At 50.8% G+C, this 22424-nt stretch overlaps 1 protein-coding gene across 2 annotated transcripts in view; it reads left to right on the plus strand.

Annotated features, from left to right (window-relative positions):
• Positions 1-22424, plus strand: part of PAK4 (p21 (RAC1) activated kinase 4) — a 42886-nt gene that overhangs the window by 3853 nt on the left and 16609 nt on the right. The window contains exon 1 of one of the 2 annotated variants that reach the window (XM_040406514.1): positions 10243-10386. The exons of the other annotated variant lie outside the window; for it this stretch is intronic. Within the exon in view, the coding sequence (XP_040262448.1) occupies positions 10356-10386 (31 nt within the window). The 5' untranslated portion in view covers positions 10243-10355. Of the gene's footprint in view, positions 1-10242; positions 10387-22424 lie in introns of those variants that run through there. 2 annotated transcript variants of the gene reach the window in all.

The raw sequence follows: 22424 nt of genomic DNA on the forward strand, positions 1-22424 counted from the left end.
CAAGCAGCACATCAGCGCTTTCATTGGCTGCATCAGAGCATGTAACCAGGTCCATGCTAAGCCGAATGTCTACAGTGTACCCCAGCAAGCATCCATACTTACCTGCTCCCTGCCACTCAGTTGCGGCTCCTTGGCTTTCTACACGGACGAGGTTGTGTGCACCGCTGCAGCCAGTGGCTGGCCTCAGTGGTTGTGTCCCCAAGTGGAACGTCACTGCTGCATCACGTGCCACTTAGGGACTCATTACTGCTGAGGCCAGTCATTGGCTACAGTGGTGCACGTGACCCTGTCCATTCAAAAGGTGACAGGCAGGGACTGGGAGCCGGAATGGAGCCGAGGCGAGTAGGTACAGCTATCTAGGGTGCAAATTATAAAAAACAGGACAGCCCCTTTAAATGAAGTAGTCTTCTCACTGTGGCCTGCCCAGATATGAGCCGCCGTCGCATCTTCCCCTCTGTGTGGCTTGTAAAGGGATGAATTAGGTAATAGAAGAATTTTAGGGGATTGCCCGGCATGCACTTCCCTGATATGCAGGACTGGATCCCCAAAGGTGATTTTACACTTTTAAAGGGGTTTTAAGTTATCCCGTGAATAGGGAATAACTAACTGATCAGTGGGGGTCCGGCCGCTGCCGCACCATCAGATTGGGGAAAGGGGACCCTCATTCTCAGGATCGGTGGGGGATCCCGGCGGTTAGACCCCCAGTGATCAGTTAGTTATCCCTTTAAAGCAGTTGTTCTCCTGGTGAGACATTTATAGGGTGTATGCACATCCTAGAGGGGGTACCCCGTCATTAACCCCTTGTCTCGTGGACTGTTACAATGGTCTGCCATATTTGTGTGGCCCTAAGATAAGGGGGGATTCATGGCCAGCTTGTATGTAAAGGGTTTTCGTTGGAGGACCTCTTTATGAAGTGTCCTTTCTATGATAAAGCCTCTGGGGGGGATTTCTTATGAGGTTAATGTTTAAAGTCCGTTTTTCTTGATTTTGCGCTAGCGTACTTTGTTCCAAATGTATCGACTGTTGCACATGGGGGGGGGGGTTATCACATCCCGCGCTCCTCAATTCGGACGTGCGACTTTTTGTATTTTGACACCGCTCGCACTCATTTTGAAAAGTGAGCGTGGTTAGCTGGGCAAATTCGTTTCACTCCACATTTCTCACTCAGACTCTGCAAAAAAAAACGTTAAAAAAAAGAAGAAAAATAATCCTCCGTGTGTGAATAGCTGCCTGGGACGGACTACACTTTGGCTCTCATGTCTCGCTGCCCGTGTTGCACTACATTCTGCTGGGCGAGACCATTGACTGTTATTTCCTCTGAGACTTTCCTGTCCTGCCCAGTGAACCTGAACAGAGAAGGGTTAAAGAGAACCTGACATCACCATAATGCCTCCCCGACCTCCCGCGGTACCTCGCAGGCATAGTCCTCATGTCCCCAACGATGGAAAACATTGCCAACAAACAACTTTATTCATCCCAGGCAGTGTATGCAATTTGGGGAGGGGCAGGGGGATTGACGCTCCAAGTCATTCTGGTCGCGCCCCCTAATTGACGGCTCAGTGCTTTTTTTTTGCTTTTTCTTCAGATCCGGCACATGCACCGTTTTGTATTTTTTCAGCGACTGTGCAGTGAACCAATCTTCGCTGTACTTGGCTTCAGAGGTTCAGCGCATGCACAGTAGTGTCAGTCTGCACCTGCGCAGGCAGCTTCTGATGCCAGCTACACTGAAGATCGTCTCACTGTGCAGATCTTGAAGATGAAACCAGAAGGGCACAGGCATCGTAGCTCATCCCTATTCACTTCTATGGGACTGAGCTGCGCCCAGGCCACGGGACCGATGAACGCGTCGTCACTGGGCTAGGAGAAGCTATAAGAAGGCCGCAGCGCTACTGCGAGCACCGGTGCCTTCTCAAACAGCTGATCAGCGGGGGTCCCGGGTGTTGGACCCCCACTGATCAGATTCTGATCTGTTATAATGTCTCAGAAAACCCCTTTAAGGCAGTGGTGGGGTGAAGGTGCGGGCAGCTCCTGCAGTTGGCACAATGTGGCTGGTGTAAGGATTGGGTGTGGCACTTTGGTTCTTTAGGATTAGGACAACAAGCTAAGACTATAACAATGATGGCTTATGTGGAATTAGCCGGCAGACGGTCTCTCAGACCCCGGTGTTAATGGGGTTTGATAGATTGGTTATTATTTGGGTGGTGTAATGTTACCAAGTGGTACCTGATTGCTGCCGGTGTGTGACAGGCTGAGACAGGTGTATCGAGGCACAGACACCCGCCTGTTCGGCACGCCATAACCTGCCCCAGGAACAAGTGTATCCACACCTGTCATTACCTGAGCCTCGGCTATCGCTGTCTGCCGGCAGGGAAATTACAGCTTGTCCCCAGCTGGTGTGGAACTACAACTCTCAGCATGCTCATTTTTAGGGTGTCTACATTAGGCTGAATTTACAGCAGTTGAAACCCCTCTTCCCAGACGAAGACAACTATAAGCAATGTCTGCATGAGCTGTGATGGAAATTGTTTGGCTCTCTGCTCCATACAACCTGTGCCCCCATTCTCTAAAGATTATAGGGAGTCCATGCCCCCATTCTCCAGGCTCTGGAGTCCCCTGTGCTCTAGAGTGTCCAGGAGGGCCCCTGCCCCCTATATGGAGACACGCTAGGCAGCGCCCTAATCTCTCCTCAGCTGGGGAGGCTATAGGCAGAGGCTCCGCCCCTGTGCTTGGGAGACTATAGGCAGAGGCTCCGCCCCTGCTTGGGAGGCTATAGGCAGAGGCCCTAATCTCTCCTCAGCTGGGGAGACTATAGGCAGAGGCTCTGCCCCTGCTTGGGAGACTATAGGCAGAGGCTCCGCCCCTGTGCTTGGGAGACTATAGGCAGAGGCTCCGCCCCTGCTTGGGAGACTATAGGCAGAGGCTCCGCCCCTGTGCTTGGAGACGTAATTGTTGAAATAAAGCTGCTGCTGCCCCAGTTCTATAATGTGTGTTTTTCAGGTCTTCAAATGCACGGTGTGAATAATTACCCAGATGTAATCCACCTATAGACGGAGCACAAAGTAAAAATTTACGTATTATGTAACGCGAGGTGCTGCGACTTATGGATCGTGTGGAGCTGTTTTATGTGTCGGAGACATTGATTCCACTCAACTGATCCGTCTGTGGCCCTAAGGCCTTGTACAGAAGGGTGCCCCCCCCTCAGTCTGTATAGGGGCCTATGATGCTGCCCAGGGGTCACAGATATAATATGGGTGCAGTGTCTGCAGGGGGACACTAGTCTTGTAATGCTGACGAGGTGACAACCATTCTGTAGAGTCGTCGCTCGACCCTCCACCGATTCTGACTCATAATCTCTTGTGTTTCCTTTACTATTTAAAGGGAGGAAAACATATGTGGGATCCTTGCCGACATTTCCAGCGTGTGTGACTGATCTGTAATCGGTTATTTTCTCCGAAATCTGAGTTAAAGGGATTCTGTCACCAGATTAACCCTATTAAACCAGCGATGTGCTAATGTCAGCTGAACCTAACCAGCCTATTCCTACTTTTATCTATGCCCCCGTTACCGCAGTAATATAACTTTTATAATATGCTAATTAGCCTCTAGAAGCGGGTTCTCCCACCTCGGGCCTCTAGATTGACAGGGCCAGGCAGCGTTCACCTCCAACTGCCGGCCCTGTGCTCTGGGGAGATCTTGCGCCATTCAGTATTTGGCGCAGTGAGGAAGCCGGCAGCCGCTCCTTTCGCTCACTGCACCTGCGCCGAATACTGAACGGGACGGCGCAGGCGTGAGATTTACACGGCAGACAGGGCCTGGCCCTGTCCATCTAGTGGCCAGAGGTGGAAGAACGGAGCAGATTACAGACATCGCTAGCTTAATAGGGTTAATTCTGGTGACAGAAACCCTTTAATTCAAATTTAAAGAGAAACTCCCACGTCTCCTGACATGTCTTTAAGGGGTTTTCCAGCAAAGTAAATATTAATGACCTATCCCCAAAGATAGGTCATCAGTATCAGATAGGAGGGGTCTGACTCCAGGGCCCCTCGCCGATCAGCTGTATGACGGGGCCATGGCACTTAGACAATCAATGTAGCCTCCTTCTAGAATACCAAACACAGCGCTCCGCATTGTATAGTGGCTGGGCTTGGTATTGCAGCTCAGTCTCATTCATTTGCGCCTAGGCCGAGGAGCATGACCTCTACAAACAGCCGGTCAGCGAGGCTGCTGTTAGTCAGCCCACCATGATTGGATATTGATGACCTTTCCTGAGGATAGGCTATTAATTATTGAAATCCTGGTTTAGACATCATGCACACAGCCATGTCCGTATTTTGATCCACAAAGTCACACCCCTTAAAGGGGTTTTCCAAGACTTTAATACTGATGTCCTATCCTCTGGATAGTTCATCAGTATCTGATCAGTAGGGTCAGACCCCCGCCGATCAACTGTTTGAGAAGGCAGTGTCGCCGGGGCAGTGCAGACTTCTCTCTGCTTTTCCTAGGAGCGGCTCAGTTCCATAGAAGTGAATGGGGCGGAGTGCAATACCAAGCACAGCCACTATACAATGTACGGCGCTGTGCTTGGTAAGCTGCAAGAAGGCCGCTGATGAGAGGGGGTCCCGGGTGTCGGACCCCCACCTATCAGATACTGATGACCTATTCTGAGGATTGGTCATTGGTAGTAAAGTCTCGGAAAACCCTTTTTAAATAGATGGGGCTTTTATCATCCACAAAAACGGACAGGAATGGGACCTGCGCTGAGATTTTCCAAAAATATAGATGTGTACCTGGCCCCATAGAAGTGAATGGGCCAGTGTGCAATCCATGAAAAAAACCGGATAGCACGCTGTAGAAGTACGAGCATGTACACAGGGCCATGTGGTCTAAAGCTAGCCGAGACGTGCAAGAACTTCGGTACGTCCGTGAAAAAAAAAGCGTACGTGTTTCAGCCGTGAAGGATCCGTGGATGGTCCGTGTGTCCATTTTTACCATCCACGTGTCATCCGTAAGCTGAAAATTAATTTTCAAAGAATCTCCTATCAGTCTTCATTGAAAAACGGACGCAAAACGGATTCTATAGACTTCAATGGGCGTGCATGACCCATGGTCAGTAAAACAGATACTGAAGTGTGAACTGACACATTTAGATCAATGGGTACGTGGTCGAAGCCTAATGCTCTGTCTGCGTACTCTTCCCTGTTCATGAACCAGGGGGATCAGGATGAACAGACACATCCTGTAGAGACGGGAGCAGATAGAAGGTTGCTGACCAGCTTGTAATGCCGAGGCAGATGAGTAAGCTGGATTCCTTTGCAGGCGCAGATCACAGCTGGACGGGAGCGGCAGAGGACCCCGGCTGTGCGGTGTGGGGGCGGCGGGTGCATTGGACGCTGTCCAGGTTTCATTCCTGGGAGCTGATAATGCGCACCAGTCCCTCCCGCACTTAGCACAGCTTTCTCCAGTATAACCACCAGCGTCCATCCCCCCCCAGCATATGTCTTGCCCCCATGGTACTTGTGTATTGTAAGTTGCAGCTGTCTTTGGATGAGTGTAGGCAAGGCCAGTGCCACGTGCGGGGCTGGCACACACTTGCTGTGCCCGTATTGTGTTGCAGAGCTGAAAAGGGCTTTCCAGGAAGGACGCTGCTGTCCTTTCATGTCACACGTGGTTATTATTACGTGAAGGCATCGGTGGGGCTGCAGCCTGAATAAGTCATTTGTCGAGGTCGTGTTACCGGCATGTGTCTGGTAGTCAGGGGGGCGGCCCGGAGATGGTCTCTGTGTCTCCTTCTACATTCCACACATAGCTATCCCATCCCCCTTGTCAGTAACCCCCTCGACCTGAGCACATCTTCGGTACATTGACATATGCAATATGCTCGGTGTCTAAGCCGTGGGCACGCGCTGGGCGTATTGCTTGTGCTGAGCCATGGGCACAAGCGCCAGCTGCTGCTCGCTTCGTAGATTGTATGGCATTGCTCATTAGTGCTCGTCAGTGTAACCTACCAGTGTATGAAGGTGACGTGTACAGATAAGACACAAAGGTCCCATGCACATGGCTGTTGTGACAAAGTGTGGATCCTCTACGTTACTCGGCGGGCCCATAGAAATGAATGGAAGGCGGCTGCGTCTGCACGGTGCTCCCTCTGGGACTTTATAGGACCAGCACCTATCAGACAATGGCTAGGATACGCCCCCATTGTCTGAGATGGCAATACCCCTTTAAGTAGCCCCCCGGTCTAAACCTTTATACAGGATCGAGACTCCTCTGCAGGGGATCACCAAGCTGCTACCTCTTGGAGCAGTCTCTATTCAAGTGACTGCTGAGACACCGGAGGCATCAGGAAAATTTATAGTCAGGGCCCGGACTAGGTCATGGCAGGTACAGTTCCTGCCATCCGATAAGCAGTCCGAGGTCATGGTCAAAACGGAGCGCACGCAGAGGTCAGGCAGCAAAGGGTCAAAATCCAGGAAAGAGGCAGAAGTCAGTACACAGGCAGACAAATGTAGAACGGCATTCCTTAGCAGGACACTAGTGGACTAGAACCTATTGCTCAGGCACCATCCTATAAGGGTAGTCTTAGGGAAGTCAGTCATCGTCTAGAGAAGAAAAGGATGTGGGAGCACTGACGGGGGGGGGGAGCGTGCGCCCTCCCTATCGTCAGAGAGGGGCCAAACCAGCAAGAAGTTAGGCTACAGCCTGTTTGGAGGGACAGAGCCCACCGGGGAGGAGATAGAGGCCGGTGGGTCCTTGCCGCCAGAGGCCATGAGTGTCTGAGCTAGTGAGCAGAGCGGCGGTGGCAGCCATGTTACGGATTCATACAACCTCCAAGCGTAATTGGGCACCCCTAGAAATCTATGGGGCACTGCAGTGCCTCTGATTTAATATGGAGTGGGATGCCGTGTCACAGAAGTATTCTCTTCTATTACAAGGACATTAGACCCTGCCGCTAAGACCCCTCTTTGACTCTGGGTATCACATGGGAAAGTTGCACCAAGCCATACATTTCAGTTGGTGGCCCCTTTAAGTGAATAATGCCCCGATACTTGGGGCACCTCAGGTCTGGCTCATAGAGAGGGGTTCTTATCAGGACTTATGGACGGGGCTGTGCGGAATGGACATTTTGAGTGTTTTTATTCCATTAGGTGGAAATGACCCCCCCCCCCCCCCCCCCCCCCCACCCACCACCAATCTGATATTGATAACCTGTCCTAAGAAAGGGCCACCATCAAAGCCCTGGAAACCAGTGAGCTCTCCATCAGTCGCATGGAAGTGAATGCATCGCTTTACTGACATGGGCACTGCCGCCCCCCTTCAGACACTCGTGGACCTCCGTTTTCAGGGATCCAACGCTCATCACCAATCCCTTTAATGGAGGAAAGAATTAAAATGGCGCAAACTGCATAAAACCCGCGGGCAGCACGTGGTCCGAGCGACTGCTTTGGCTTTTGTGTAATTTCTGCAGCTCCTGCGAGGTTGTAGAAGACTTCGGGGCATAGGATAGAGGATCGAACGCGTGTTCTACAAGGACCTTTCTTCTAGACGCTCTCCAATCATGTGGAGGTCAAGACTTCTGACCTCCTGGTCTCCTGCTTTTCTTCTGCAGACCTTCACATCCCTCTGTTCTGCTCTTGACAGTGTCTTGTCAGGCCATGGACATGAGAGGATTGTCACTAATTAATACTAATAGCAACCTGTCACCACCAAGGGGGTGTTATTATTTTTGCATCTGATGGCCTTTCTGGGTGGCCGGTCCTATTGATTTGTCATCCGTCAGAAGCACTGTCTGAAGATGATGTGGTACAGGGCCATACCAATACAGCCTCTTAAGGGGGTTTTCCAGGGGTAAAATGTTGATGGCCTGTCCTCAGGATAGGTCATCAATATAAGATAAGTGGGGGGTCTGACTCACGGCACTGCAGCCAATCGGCTGTTTGAAGACCATGCGGTGCTCCTCCTTGGCCAGTGATGTCACGTTCATCGCTCATGTGGCCTTCTTGGTAAAATGTGAGGAGGCCGCAACACTCCCTGAACAGCGGGGGGGGGGGGGGGGGGGGTAATGGTGCCTGCAGCCGGACCCCCTCTGATCAGATATTGAGGACCTATCCTGAGGAGTGTTGCACTGCTGGGCACCATCTGTAGGGGAATCCGACAACTCGGTGCCTCTACAGGGGAAATTAAAAGGGGTTGTACACTAATGACGTTTATTGGCCTATAGGGGATGTGTTTGACCTCTGGGACAACCAGCTATCATAAGAACGGGGGTCCACAAGCTCCATTGGAGAGCTCTGGTGCGCATGTGTGTCCACTTCTAGGAGAGCGTTGCGAGCGCTGTACTCACCCTTCCCATAGAAGTGATGGCAGCGGTGGATGCACATGCGCACCGCAGCGCCATTCTCACTGAGCAGCTCAGCGCCATTTGAACCCCTTTTTGGTGCACGGCCGAGACCAGTGATTGGCTGCCTCGGTCATGTCACCGCTGCAGCCGGCCAGTAGAATCGGAGCGGAATCTGTCAGTTAAGTCTTATAGCGGGCAGATTGCAGGTGACAACCCCTTTAATATCACAGGGGTCTATTTGCCGGGAATTCGGTGCACTCTGCCTCTGAACATGTTGCTTTATCGTCACAGTGTGTCAGGTTATCGCCGACTGCCTCTGGCTCAGTTCTCGGTACAGGCTGCTGTCTGATAAACCACCTTCCGTCCACCTTTGCTCGTGGTCAAGCACAGCCTGTGACGGTGTGTGACTGAAGCTTATGTAATACCAGGACGCGCGGCTTGTGGCAGTCTGAGGAGCCGGGTCGCAGTGCCCGCCCGGGATCCTGCTGCTCCTAATTCTCTCCAATCCTTTGTGCGAGCAGTGAAAGCACAGATCTACATTAACATGTGTGCAACACGCCTCTTCATTAACCCCCTCCTCTCCTGTGCCACCCAAAACTCGCTCCGCTTGTATTTCTAGAAGGTTGTGGTGACACTTCTGTGCCAGAAGACATGAGCGAGCGGCGTGCAGACGCCTCTGAACTGTGGCTTTCTTTCCCGGGGGGATGTATCTGTCCACCTTAAATTACAGGATCTGAATAAACGACCTGCTTCAAACCCCCCCCCCCAAAAAAAAAAAGCGCCACTCTTGTCCTTGGGCTAAGTCTGGTACTGCAGTTTAGCCTCATTCAGCTGTTGTCTTATCAGTGGCAACCCCTTAAAAAATGCCGTGGGGGGGGGGGGGGGGGAAATCAGTGACTCGCCCTGCGTTCCAGGACGGCTCCCCTGGAGACGCTGCTGCATGGAAGCGTAATATTACGTGGCGGCCATCATCTGTGTTATGCAAGGGACGGCACAGTCCCTCCAGAATGGGAGCCACTGTGTTCTGGCTCAGAGATGGGGGGGTGATGGACCCCCAATTTATAATATCCGTATTCCCTATTAAGACCTCAGTTTTTTGTGCTCTGCAAATCGCAGATCCTCAAAATAGGGGTTCCTCATTTTTTTGCAGACCTATTGAATATATGGATGATCCGTGTGCTTTCCACGTCAATATGCCAAGTCCGTGACAAGATAGTACATGTCGGACCATGGAACCATTGACGTCAATGGGTCTGCCGAAAATACGGATGCGACGTGGCCGGTCTCGCACCAAAGCAAGCCTGCCCCCCCCCCCCCGGGGCGTAATCCAGCATCCTGGACGGTATCTCTGCATGAGGCCTTAGGTGTATGGACAAGGGTTGTTTTCATGTGACGACTCTTCTCAGTGGCTGAGCTGCAATGCCAGTCATAGCCTACGCCGACATGGGTGGCGCTGTTTCAGGATCCTGGAGAAATGCAAAAGCACTTCTCCATAGATAACAATGCTGCATGCAAGTAATAATGAAGGGTCTTGCTGGGGGGTGGGGGGAGCATTAGACCCTGTATCTCAGCAATCGCATAATGCCCCCCCCCCCATAGCTCAGCGGCTGCCCCTCCCGTATGGACTATGCACAGAGGCAGAATTGGGTTTGCTGCCCATTGGGGCAGCATTTTAGGATTTGACCCCTTACTAGGTACATTGCCATAGTGAAGGGAAATGCCACATTTTTGTTTTTTTTGCACACTGTGGGTGCAGGAATGTGGAGATGCCCGCAGTGTCCTGGGAGCTGGCAGTCATGCCCCAGCACACACTCCTGTCTGTGCATTGTGCTCCTGACCACTCCTGGGATCCCTCCGGCCTCCTCCTCCTCCTCCTCCTCCTCCTCCAGTGGGCCAGGGAGGAGCTGATGTCTCACGTCATGAAACTGGCTGGGACAGTGAGAGGGCCTGAAACTTCCCAGCAGACAGCTCCAGGAATCCTCTCCGACAGCCGGTGCCCCCGTCCTCCTGCTTCTCTATGGTGTCCGGAGCCCAGCGCGATGCCAAGGGTGAGTCCTTTACTCCTGGGTGACTGTTCGCTGTGTATGCTGCCCCAGGACATGAGTGGCCTCACCCATTGTTACACCAGATCCACCTGCAAAGGGGAGCAGCGTCCCTCATGTGTAGTCCTGTGACAGCCCTTCGCTGATGGTTCCTCTCTAGGTTGGCTTTCAGTGCAGGGTCCATGGACAAGTTCTCCTTAACCCTTATTTGCCTTGCTGAGAGCAGGTTTTGGGCTGATGGCTTGGTTTTATTGGTTAGGCGTTGCAGGTTGTTTGTTTTTTTTTAGCTTTATTCTCTGCCTCTTTAAGAGTTTTTTTTTTGGGGGAACTTTTTCTAGGTTTGAACTTGATTGACTTGTCTTCGCAGAATAGACCCTTGAGAGTCCTTTTATTGCAGCCCCGTTCCCATGACGGTACCAGATTGGGGCAGCAACATCCAGCACGCCAGGTGTTGTGAAACTACAACCCCCAGCATCCTCCTCTCACTTTTATGGGAGTTCTGTGAACAACCGAGCCTTTCTGCATGCTAGGAGTTGTAGTTTCGCAACATCTGGAGCGCCAGCCCCTGGTCTAGGGAGTCACACGATGACGGTGGCAGAGGAAGGCTACGGCTGTACCTCACAAAAGAGCCTCCTCGACCCTACGTCCGGGGCATGTGAATGGCAAGTAGTATATGTGCGGCCACGCCACTCCTTAGTATGAAGGCATGTAGACGGCCACTAAGTGGTTAAATCTGCCCATTAGCACGCAGAATAATCTTTATTAGGATGTAGCTTGAGCTAGATGAGCGCTCCGGTGTCAGCCACGTGAAGATGAAGGATGCACTTACCTCTGCGCCGGTAAGTGGAGTGCTGCAAGCGCCTCTTTGGTGATTAATAATTTGCCAGAGGAGGACGACGTCCTCCGTTCAAATATTCATGTGCAGAACTCGTTCTCCTGCTCCCCCTGTATTTTTAATGATGGAGAAGAGCCTGCTGCAATCAGTATGTATGCAGCGTGCTACACCGAGGTCTGCTGCAACTGCCACATCCAAAGGAGCGCAGAGGAACTGCGGGTGGGGTGGCACCTGAAGCACATAGGTTACACCAGTTACCAGGTGGCGTTTTGCCAGGCATCGTGTGGCCAGTCCTAGCAATAGTATAAGTCATAGGACCTTGGGATAATAGAGACCTGTACTAGGGGCCCATCACATGGGAACCCAGTCAACCTCTATGCAGATGGTACCCCTGGTCAGATGTGACCTCCAAACATCCCAGCGCTGCAGGGCTTTGATGCGAGACATCGTATCGCCCTTTATTGAGCCTTCTTCTCAATCTGTAGAGGAGACTATCCAGATCAGGCGGTTTGTGGATCTTCTCAATGGACTGTACCCTGTCCACACATAGCAGACATCGCTAATCAAACCTGGAGAGGACTACATGTAAACAAATGCCGCCCCCTGTAGCCAGTGTCCACGAGCACAACACTTGGGGCTGGAATTTTTTTTAAAAATGGTGCAAAATGTACCAATACAAATGAATAACGTCCGCCCTGCTTTTTATAGACTTTTTCAGTTTTGTAAAAAGTCTAGAAAATGGGACATGACATCGGGGGAACCAGTCCGGAGGTGGAATGTGGAAGGTGGTGTCTCACATGCATTATTTTACTAACTGATAAACCATGACTGTCACTGTTTTATTGCTTAAATGTCTTAATTTACTGTAAAATTAATTTAAAGGGCATCTGTCAGCATGATCAATCCTATTAAATCAGGTATACTGTCTAGTAGGGTTGATCCTGCTGATTGAAATGATGCCTGTCTTGTGAAAATTGGTTGCAGCATTCCTGAGAAAAACAACTTTTATTCTTTATGCAAGTTAGGGCTTCAGTGCACCGAGGGGCGGGGTCTAGCTCCTCAGTGCACCGAGGGGCGGGGGCTAGCTCCTCAGTGCACCGAGGGGCGGGGGCTAGCTCCTCAGTGCACCGAGGGGCGGGGGCTAGCTCCTCAGTGCACCGAGGGGCGGGGGCTAGCTCCTCAGTGCACCGAGGGGCGGGGGCTAGCTCCTCAGTGCACCTCTGCCTCCACTGCTGGCCACGCCCCTCTGTGCACAGAAACCCTTGTTGGCAAAAATAATAAAACCTCTTTTTCTCAGGAAGGCAGTAACCGGTTTTCACATAACAGGTGTCGTTTTAATCAGCAGGATCAACCCTCTCAAGCCAGCAGGATCTGATTGCCAGCAGATTAATATTCTAGATTATCCCATATTGTGCCATTGATCGTCATGTCACACTGGCTGCAGATGCCCGGTTGTAGGGTCAGGTCACCTTTGCCATAGGTATTGCCGGGGGATCAGCAGCAGACGTCCCCAGGGGTTACACTTCGCAATCCGGAGGCGCTTGTACTGTCTTCATGGGCAGCGCAGAGTATGAGCATAGGTTTAGGGGTGCTTTGCTTAGAAACATTGCTCTAAAGCAGGGATGCTCAACCTTGCGGCCCTCCAGCTGTTGTCAAACTACAACTCCCATCATGCCCTGCTGTAGGATGTCCAAGCATGCTGGGGCGTTGTAGTTTTGCAACAGCTGGAGGGCCGCAGGTTGGGCATCCCTGCTCCAAAGTATGTACTTGATGATCGGTGCTCTACTCCAGTGCTGCTGCCACTGCCAGGAATGAACGATGGAGGTTAGAATGCAAAGCTCCACAATGGTTTGAGAAAGCTGGGCGGCTGCTCACACAGGTTGTCACCCAGCTTTCCCAGGATCCTGAAGGCCGGGTGACCCCCTCGGAGGCCCTATTGCTTGCCACCCAGATTTTCCAGCAACAGGTATGACTAAAGAAGCAGCTAAAAAGGATTTCCCAGTTAATCCCAGTTAATGACGGGCAGAAGAATGGTGCGTACTTTCCGTATATTGTCTCAAAATTGACGTCCCTTCCCCCAGGGAATAATGGGCTCCTGCAACGTCCTCTGACTTTTTTGCTTGGTTACGTTTTGGAAGTCTTTATAGAAAAACCTTAAAGCCATTTTGGTCAACATCTGATGCACCTTTGTGCGCGTCACAGCAGAAGCAAAAAATGACCCCGTAAAATGTAACCTTTAATAATATTCATAGAAATGAAATGATTTTTTTTTTCATTTTTATGAAGATTATCAAAGGTTACGTTTTATGGGGTCATTTTTTGTTTCTGCTGTGACGCGACTTTGCTTCCGTGACACAAGACCTCTGTAGATGTCACCACAGGAGCCCAAGCCTCAGAGTTAACCTCTAAGTTGGTGGATGTGTGTGTGTGTGGGGGGTACGCCACCTATCTTCTGGGATTGCACAGGTCAGTGTGACGTCCATACTGGGGGTGGTAGTTCCACTGCAGAGCTGCAGTACTGGCGGTCTCTGCAGTGTATGAATACCGCCATGTATCCTGCTGAGCTCATGTTTGGCCTCTGGCTCGCTCCTCAGGAAGGAAGCCGCTCGGGTCTGTGTGAAGATTGTTCTCTCGGACTCAAACACTTTCTATTTTCCTTATGGAACCAAATAAATACATGAGCCTTGGAGATGTTTGGGTGGGACAGGGTGGGGAGAAGCTACGTTTGCAGTGGAGCCTGTCGTATCCAACTTTGCTGGATTCAGTGGAATATCCTCCTCTGCCCTGCAGCCGGCGGTTATGAGTGCAAGCTCTTCGGGTGACGATGCTAGAGAAGTGCCATGACCTCTCGTGTCCCGACGGCTCCACTCATGGTCGGCCTTTGACTAAAATGTGATGACGGATATTAAATAATTGTCGGTCTGGTTCTACCACAGCTCTCGGTTCCCCTTTATTTGGCCCCATGCACACCGCCATAGCCGTTTTTTTGCGGTCTGCAAATTACGGATACACAAAACGTAGATATCGGCCGTGTGATTTCCGCATTTTGCAGAACGGAACATCCTGCCCTATAAAACAGACAAGAATAGGACATGTTCTATTTTTTTGTAGGGCCGCGGAATCGGCACACGGATGTGGACAGCGCATGGGTATGCTGCCGACATCTTTTGCAACCCCATTGAAGTGAATGGTCCCTCATCCGACCCACAAAAAAGGCGGATTGGATGCGGACAAAAAACACGGCCGGGTTCATGAGCCCTTACGTGCATGTTTGAGGATGCCCTCCTTATGCTGGCGGCTGATCATCTCTGGCACTCCAGCGGTGGTAAAACTACGACTCCCAGGATGTATATTTTCTTGGCTGTTCTCAGAACTCCATAGAAATGAATGGAGCATGCTGGGAGTCGTAGTGCCGGACGTTAGCCATCACTGATCTAAGGTGCACCAGGGGCCTTCTGACTCTTCCCTGCCCCTCTTATATGGGGACTCCGAAGTCTCTAATGTCTATGATCCCTGAACATTGGGGAGCGGTTCATGTAAATCCAGTACCTGGAGTTCTATGGAGTAAGGGCACTTTCACACTAGCGCTTTTCTTTTCCGGCATTGAGTTCCGTCACAGGAGCTCAATACCGGAAAAAAACTGATCAGTTTTAGGCCTCATGCACACGACTGTTGTGTGTTTTGCCGTCCGCAAAACATGGATGGCGCCCGTGTGCATTCCGTAATTCGCGGAACGGCACGGACAGCCATTAATATAACTGCCTATTCTTGTCCGCGGACAAGAATAGGACATGTTATATTTTTTTGGGCGGACCACGGAACGGAGCAACGGATGAGGACAGCACACGGAATGCTGTCTGCATCTTTTGCGGCCCCATTGAAGTGAATGGGTCCGCATCCGAGCCACTAAAACTGCGGATCGGATGCGGACCAAAACAGCCGTGTGTATGAGGCCTAATCCTAATGCATTCTGAATGGAGAGCAATCCGTTCAGGATGCATCAGTTCAGTCGCTCTTATGTTTTTTGGCCGGAGAAAATTCCGCAGCACGCTGCAGTTTCCTCTCCGGCCAAAAATCCCGAACACTTGCCGGATCCGGCGTTAATTTCCATTGAAATGCATGCGCAGACCTTTAAGGCTACTTTCACACTGGCGGTACGGACCTCCGGCAGGCTCTTCCGTCGGGTGAACAGCCTGTCGGATCTGTCCTGCCGCTAGTGAACATGTGCCCCCGGACTGCCGCTCCGTCCCCATTGACTATAATGGGGGTGGGGCGGTGTTCTGGTGGAGGCACGGCAGCGCACGGTGAGAGACTGCCGGAATATAACTACGACATGTTCGACATTTATTCCGGAAGCCTCTCGCCGTGCGCTATCGGATCTGTTTTTCCGGATGACAACGGAGAGACGGATCCGGTATTTCAATGCATTTGTCAGACGTATCCGGATCCGTCTGACAAATGCCATCCGTTTGCGCCTGGATTGCCGGATCCAGCAGGCAGTTCCGGTGACGCAATTACCCTTATCTGATGTGACGGTCGTGGTCGTTTTGCAAACTTCAGACTACGGGCACTAGATGTGTGCACCCCGCGTCACGGTGCCGGCCCATTGGGTCTGCAATCCGCAAGATGCAGCGAAAGATGGGACATATCCTATGTTTTAAGACAAGGACACGGAAGCCCTTGGTCAAGTGGTCAGCGGGTTTGCACCGCCCTGTAGGGGGCACACAGCTGCTGCCCATGTTTGGGCACGGCCATCACTTGCACCTAGAAGTCGGCCAGTATGGCATGTAGTAAGCCACAGAGATTCTTCACCATTGCTTTGTCTGGCGGACTGTGGACCACCAGTTCACACACTGCAGATCTGTTGCAGGCGTTTCTGCGCCCGTCCCATTCATCTGATGGGTGTTTGCAGAAATCCATGACCTGCTGCAGAGACGCCACATAGGCGGAGGCGATTTCGGATCTTTCTGCTATAAACCCTCGGCGTGTGAAGAGACCTCAGGGTGGAGGCTTCCTGCGCAGTGACTGTAAGCGTGCGCTGCCGAGTTCTGCATGACTGCTCTCCTCGTTAATGAGTTACTAATTAGGAGGGGACTAGTTCAGTCACCGGCGTGGGAGTTCTCGCTTTCTTCTTCTTTCTTCTCCCTGACCATTTAACCCTGCGCAGACCAAAGACGTATGTTTATTCGCCAACATGGAAGCCCCAACCCGGAGCTCGCCCACTGATCGCACATGTGCCAACAACATGTTACTGACTTTCTTTGATGGGATCCATAGGATATGGAGACCTACCTACAGGTGGGTACATGTATGCAGAAGGAAGAGAACTGCCTCATACCATCCAAACCAGTAAGTGTCTGCTGGAGCTCTGCGATGAGAACCAGTATCCCCAGCTGGGTCCTCTCATCCAATCATCTAGTATCCTGGAATGGCTGTCTAAAAAGAGGCGTCTCTTTCTTATGGCGGGGTCTCTCTTTGGCTGGTATGAGGGTAGTTTTCTTCTCTCTGGAGCGTAGTTCTGAAAATAGTATATTGGTATATGGAAACCATCAGCAAGCAGGCATAAGGTGGCTGTACACACATGATTCCTGGTCATGTGGGGGGGACGGTGTAAAAACACCTATGCGACAAAATATTGAGGCGCGGGTGTTTAAAAAGTCGCAAAAAGGGGTTTCCTGACTATTTCTATGCCAAAAATTGGCGTAAAATGTTTGTAAAGGACCCCCAGCATGTGTGAGTGTCTCTAATCTGTCCCCAAGACAGGGGGTGGAGAAAAAATAAAGATCGGGCTGCAGGATTTCAACATGCCTGATCCCTTTGTTCCAGAGGAAGATAAGCCGTTACTCCCCTCTCCCTACTGAGAACACCTGCATACTCGGCCAAGCAGAGTGCGTGTAGGGGTCGGGAAGTATGGGGTCAGCTATTGAATGTATATATCCAGCTGAGGGGTTATTTTTGTTGTTTCTATGATTTGTCCAGAGCCGCCCCATTCCTTACCCGATACTGACATCATTGATGGTGATGAGTATCAGCAGGTAAAGGCCTAGTATTCATGTCAGCGAGGGATACGTAAAAGAGGACCAGAAGTGCTTCCATTATACTTGCCCTCGCTTTAGGATCGTGTTTTGGAAAGGGTTAAACATATGGTTTATGATCTGCACCATACTGCTTGGCGGTATTAAAGGGGTTACGTTAACGTTCATGGCAGCCCCCCAGGATCTTTCTGTAAGGCCTCTTGCACACAAACAGGGGCCGCAATGCACGAACACCGTCCGTGGGGCAGCCGCTGCGGATCGCGGACCCATTCACTTTAATGGGTCTGCGATCCGGCCGTTCCACAAAAAGATAAGACCTGTTATATCTTTTTGCGGAACGGAAGTACGGGACGAAACCCCACGGAGGACTCCGTAGTGCGGATCCGCAATACACGGGTGCCGTTCCGTGCTTCCGTTCCGCACCATTCCGCATCTCCGGATTTGTGGACTCATTCAAGTGAATGGGTCCGCACCCGTGATGCGGAATGCCCACGGAACGGAACCCGTGTATTGCGGATCCGCAAATGCGGTCCGCCATACGGCAACGGGGCGCACACATTTGTGTGCAAGAGGCCTAACTCCCATAGATCTCAGTGGAGAGGGCTGCACACAAGTATGGCCGCCTCTTCAAGGAAGCTCTATGTGAACTAAGGGTAGGACTCATACCTATGCTATGGGAGCGAACCCAAATGACAGCCCATTACAATTAAAAGTACTTAAAGGGGTTGGCCCATCATAGACAATGGTGGCATATGGCTAGGATACTCCCCATTGTCTGATAGGTGCGGGACCTGCACCTACGCTGAGAATGGAACGGGGAGAGCGGTTGCTGGAGGACCCCGGGTCTCCCAGGTTCCGGTTTTGTGATGTCACCTCCATCGTTCACATGTTTCAGCAGCTCAATCCAATTGAAATGGATGATGGGACTGAACTGCAATACCGAGCACAGCCACTACACAGTGTACGGCGCTGTGCATAGAGGCTGCAGCGCTTGTCCGAGCCCCTCAATCAGCCGATCGGTGGGGGTGTCCGGCCCCCCACACAGCGCCTGAACCTGCACGTCTAGGGTGAGGGACTAATGGTTTCTTTTAATTATTACAGCTCCTATTGTACTATTATATGGGGAGAGTCACTAATTCTACCATTATGTAGGCCCTCGATGGCTCATGGAAGGGTCACGGCCGCTCTGCGCTCACGCCCTTCCTCACAATGCGGCCACACGCTGAGACTTCTCCTCGTAGGATGCAGCCGCGCTTCTTGTATTACGAGCGCCTCTCCCTGTGGTGTGCGGAGAATGGAGATTTCCTCTATGTAATGTTTTAGGTAGATGGTCCTGCTGTGAAATCCCTCTGTACATCGCTGCGCATTGCCGGGCGGACTCTACACCTAGCGCTGACATGGCCGGAGGGTAACGCTTCCCAACATTCCCATTACATTGCAGCATGAGAACATGTTGGAGCATCTGATGAACTTTTCCATCAGGATGTGACCGCGGTCTAAGGCCTAACACGCGTTTCATGCACGACCTCTGTTTGCTGCTGGGCTGATGCCTCAAGGAGTCAAAGTTGGAGAACGGCGTCTCTTGTATACAGGGATTTTGTCTCCGACAGTTAGAGCCTTGACGGCAGCAGACGGGGGCTTCACAGCTTCTTACCAGGGAGCCTCAATGGTGGCATCTGCCTCGGCCTCAGTGTCTTGCTCCCGCTGGTCCTTCGATGTCCCCTGCATGCTGGATGTACTCTGCTTGTCCTCATCTGTTGGCCATTGATCAGCGGTCAACCAGCACATGATGATTAACTACTAGGCCTTAGGGCTCGCGCACACGACCGTATCCGTATTGCGGTCCGCAGTCCTGTTGATAGGAGAGAGGAAAAACCCGGCAAGCACGTGTGATTGGAAGCATCGGGGGCAGCCGGGCTACTTTAGGCGGGGGCAGCCGGGCTACTTTAGGGTAAAGTACAGCCCCTTGGGCTCTTGTTCCTCATTAGCATAATTCTTAAATACGGTTTTAGGGGTCAAAAGAAGAGGGAGCAAAGATATATGTGGAAATCGCACAAACTGCGATGCAAAGGGTTAAACGGTCACCATCACTGACAGAATCCCTTTAGGGTGCATTCACACGACCAAAACTGTTTGGCGGTCCGTGTCGCATCCCTTTTTTTTGTTTTGTTTTGCGGCTCCATCGTAACAATGCCTATCCTTGTCTGCAAGGCGGACAAGCAGGGGATGTGGACAGCACACGTTGCGCTGTCCACATTTTATCATTGACCTATTGAAATGAATGGGTCCGCATCCTATCCGCAAAAAATTACGGATTGGATGCGGATCAAAAATACAGTCGTGTGAATGGGGCCTTAAAGAGGTTCTCCACTATCCTAATGTCATCAGTATAGCAAAAGCGAAGACTCTGCAACAGCGGAGAACCATTTTGAACTATACCGAGCACAGCGCCGCACATTGTATAGTGGCTGTGTTTGGTATTGCAGCTCAGTCCCTTTCACTTGAAAGGTCATGTGACCGAGGAACGTAATGCCGCAGGCCGAGAAAATGCACAGACGATCAGCATGGTTTCTTCAAGCATCTGATCTGCAGGCGTGTCGGAGTCACACGACCACCAGTAGTCAGATATTTATGACCTGACCTCCTTTAATTCCCAGAAAACCCATTTAATGCAACACTAAAAGTCAGTACACTGACGGCACCCCAGTGCAGGAGCACAATGCTCGAAGTTTGAGGACCCATTGCCGTTTGCTAGGTTTCCCTTTTATTGGGTGGTGAGAACCTGCTCTTGGATGTAGTCTCCATAAGCGAAAAGCGGAAAAAGTATTTGATGAGATAAAGTTGCCGAGCCCTTCTGTAATCCGGTGTAGTGGTGTCAAGCAGCTGCTGGAAGGGGCCTTATTTTTGTAGTTTCTTACAGGATCCCTATTCCCCTTGGTGCTGATAGTGTGCTACTCAGCGCATATCTGGTGGCAGGCGCGTGTCCCAGGACTGACGCCGGGGCAGATTTTACTGGGATGTCGTTCCCGTCGTTCTTGTGCCTGTCCCTCTGCTGGCCCATTGTTTTCCCCTATGCCGTGGCCGCCTGATCTGTAAATTAGGCGAGCTTTCGTTGTCGGTCTGCGTCTGGGGTGTGACTTTGTGTCTGACTGATTTGTAGACTTGAAATCTGGAATAACCAGTGTATCGCCTGAGACAGCGAGTGGGCGAGCAGTGTGCGCTGCATTACTCGGAAGTATACAAACATTGCTGCTGCTGTATGGCGGTATATGACATGCAGTGATTATAGAGGCATTGCTTGTTCCACATGGCTTCATTGCCTGTCCATCTGCAGAGTGTACGCTCCTTTACATTAGGGCTCATGCACATGGCCGTAGTTTTTGTGTTTTTTGCAGATTGGATGTGGACCTATTCATCTCAATGATGCTGCAAAAGATGCGTGCGTACGTACGTTCCGCGGCCCCTCAAAAAAATAGAACATGTCCTTTTTTTGTCTGTTTTTGCAAACAATTTTCTTATTTACATGGAGAGACAGGGAGGCAGCACTATCTGTGACTACCTTATTTACAGGGAGAGACAGGGAGGCAGCACTATCTGTGACTACCTTATTTACAGGGACAGACAGGGAGGCAGCACTATCTGTGACTACCTTATTTACAGGGAGAGACAGGGAAGCAGTACTATCTGTGACTACCTTATTTACAGGGAGAGACAGGGAGGCAGTACTATCTGTGACTACCTTATTTACAGGGAGAGACAGGGAAGCAGTACTATCTGTGACTACCTTATTTACAGGGAGAGACAGGGAGGCAGTACTATCTGTGACTACCTTATTTACAGGGAGAGACAGGGAGGCAGTACTATCTGTGACTACCTTATTTACAGGGAGAGACAGGGAAGCAGTACTATCTGTGAGACTACCTTATTTACAGGGACAGACAGGGAGGCAGCACTATCTGTGACTACCTTATTTACAGGGAGAGATGGGGAAGCATTACTTAACTGCACCTGCATCATTTACAGACGTTAATCTATTTCATTTAAAGGGAGCTACAACTGCTTCTACCTGTATCCTTTACAGACAGGCAGAACTATCTGTATCCCTATATCATTTAAAAGGAGGTGGCACAATCTGTACCTGTATATCATTTACAAGGGGTTGTACTATCTGTACCGCTATTTCAATTACAGGTAGGTGGTACTGTCTGTACACATATAAAATTTACTGGAAGGTGGCACTATCTGTACCTATATCACTTACAGGGAGGCAGTACTATCTATGTCACTTACAGGGAGGCAGTACTATCTATGTCACTTACAGGGAGGAGGTACTATCTATGTCACTTACAGGGAGGAGGTACTATCTATGTCACTTACAGGGAGGAGGTATTATTTATGTCACTTACAGGGAGGAGGTACTATCTATGTCACTTACAGGGAGGAGGTATTATTTATGTCACTTACAGGGAGGCAGTACTATCTGTCACTTACAGGGAGGCAGTAATGTCTGGGGCTATGTCATTCGTGGAGGCAGTACTATCTATGTCACTTACAGGGAGGCAGTACTATCTATGTCACTTACAGGGAGGCAGTAATGTCTGGGGCTATGTCATTCGTGGAGGCAGTACTATCTATGACATTTACATGGAGAGACAGGTGGCAGTACTGTCTGTGCTTATGTTGTGGGTTGGCACTGTACCGTCACGCTATTGCTGTGCCATCACCATTCAGGGGGTATATTCTCTTGGACAGTGACAGTGTATGGCGGGCGGCAGTGTGCGGCTCACCAGGACTGGGCAGACGTTTTCTGTCCCTGGAATAGATTTGCCTCTGGGGGTTGAGATTCTGGCAGCTCATCAGCTGAAGTGCCGACAGGCGAAAGTGTCGAAAAACCCAATAAGTGAAGACTAAAGGAAATAAATGACGTGGTGCCTGCGGGCGCATGCAGATACCCGCACTTGTCTCCGCTCTCTGCATCCATTCTTTTTACTGCCAGAACTGCTCATTTTTTGCTTGAAAATTATTTTAGATTTCCTGCATAAATGAGCTCCGCAAACTTCCCATATTTCATTCTATCCCAGAAATTGTGTTTTCATGCGATACTTCTGAAGAATATTTATTCGAGACGGATGGGTAGAAGCGATGAGCTTTCCACTTATACAAAACGCAGCATC

Source organism: Bufo bufo, chromosome 8, assembly GCF_905171765.1.
Source record: "Bufo bufo chromosome 8, aBufBuf1.1, whole genome shotgun sequence".
NCBI lineage: Eukaryota > Metazoa > Chordata > Amphibia > Anura > Bufonidae > Bufo > Bufo bufo.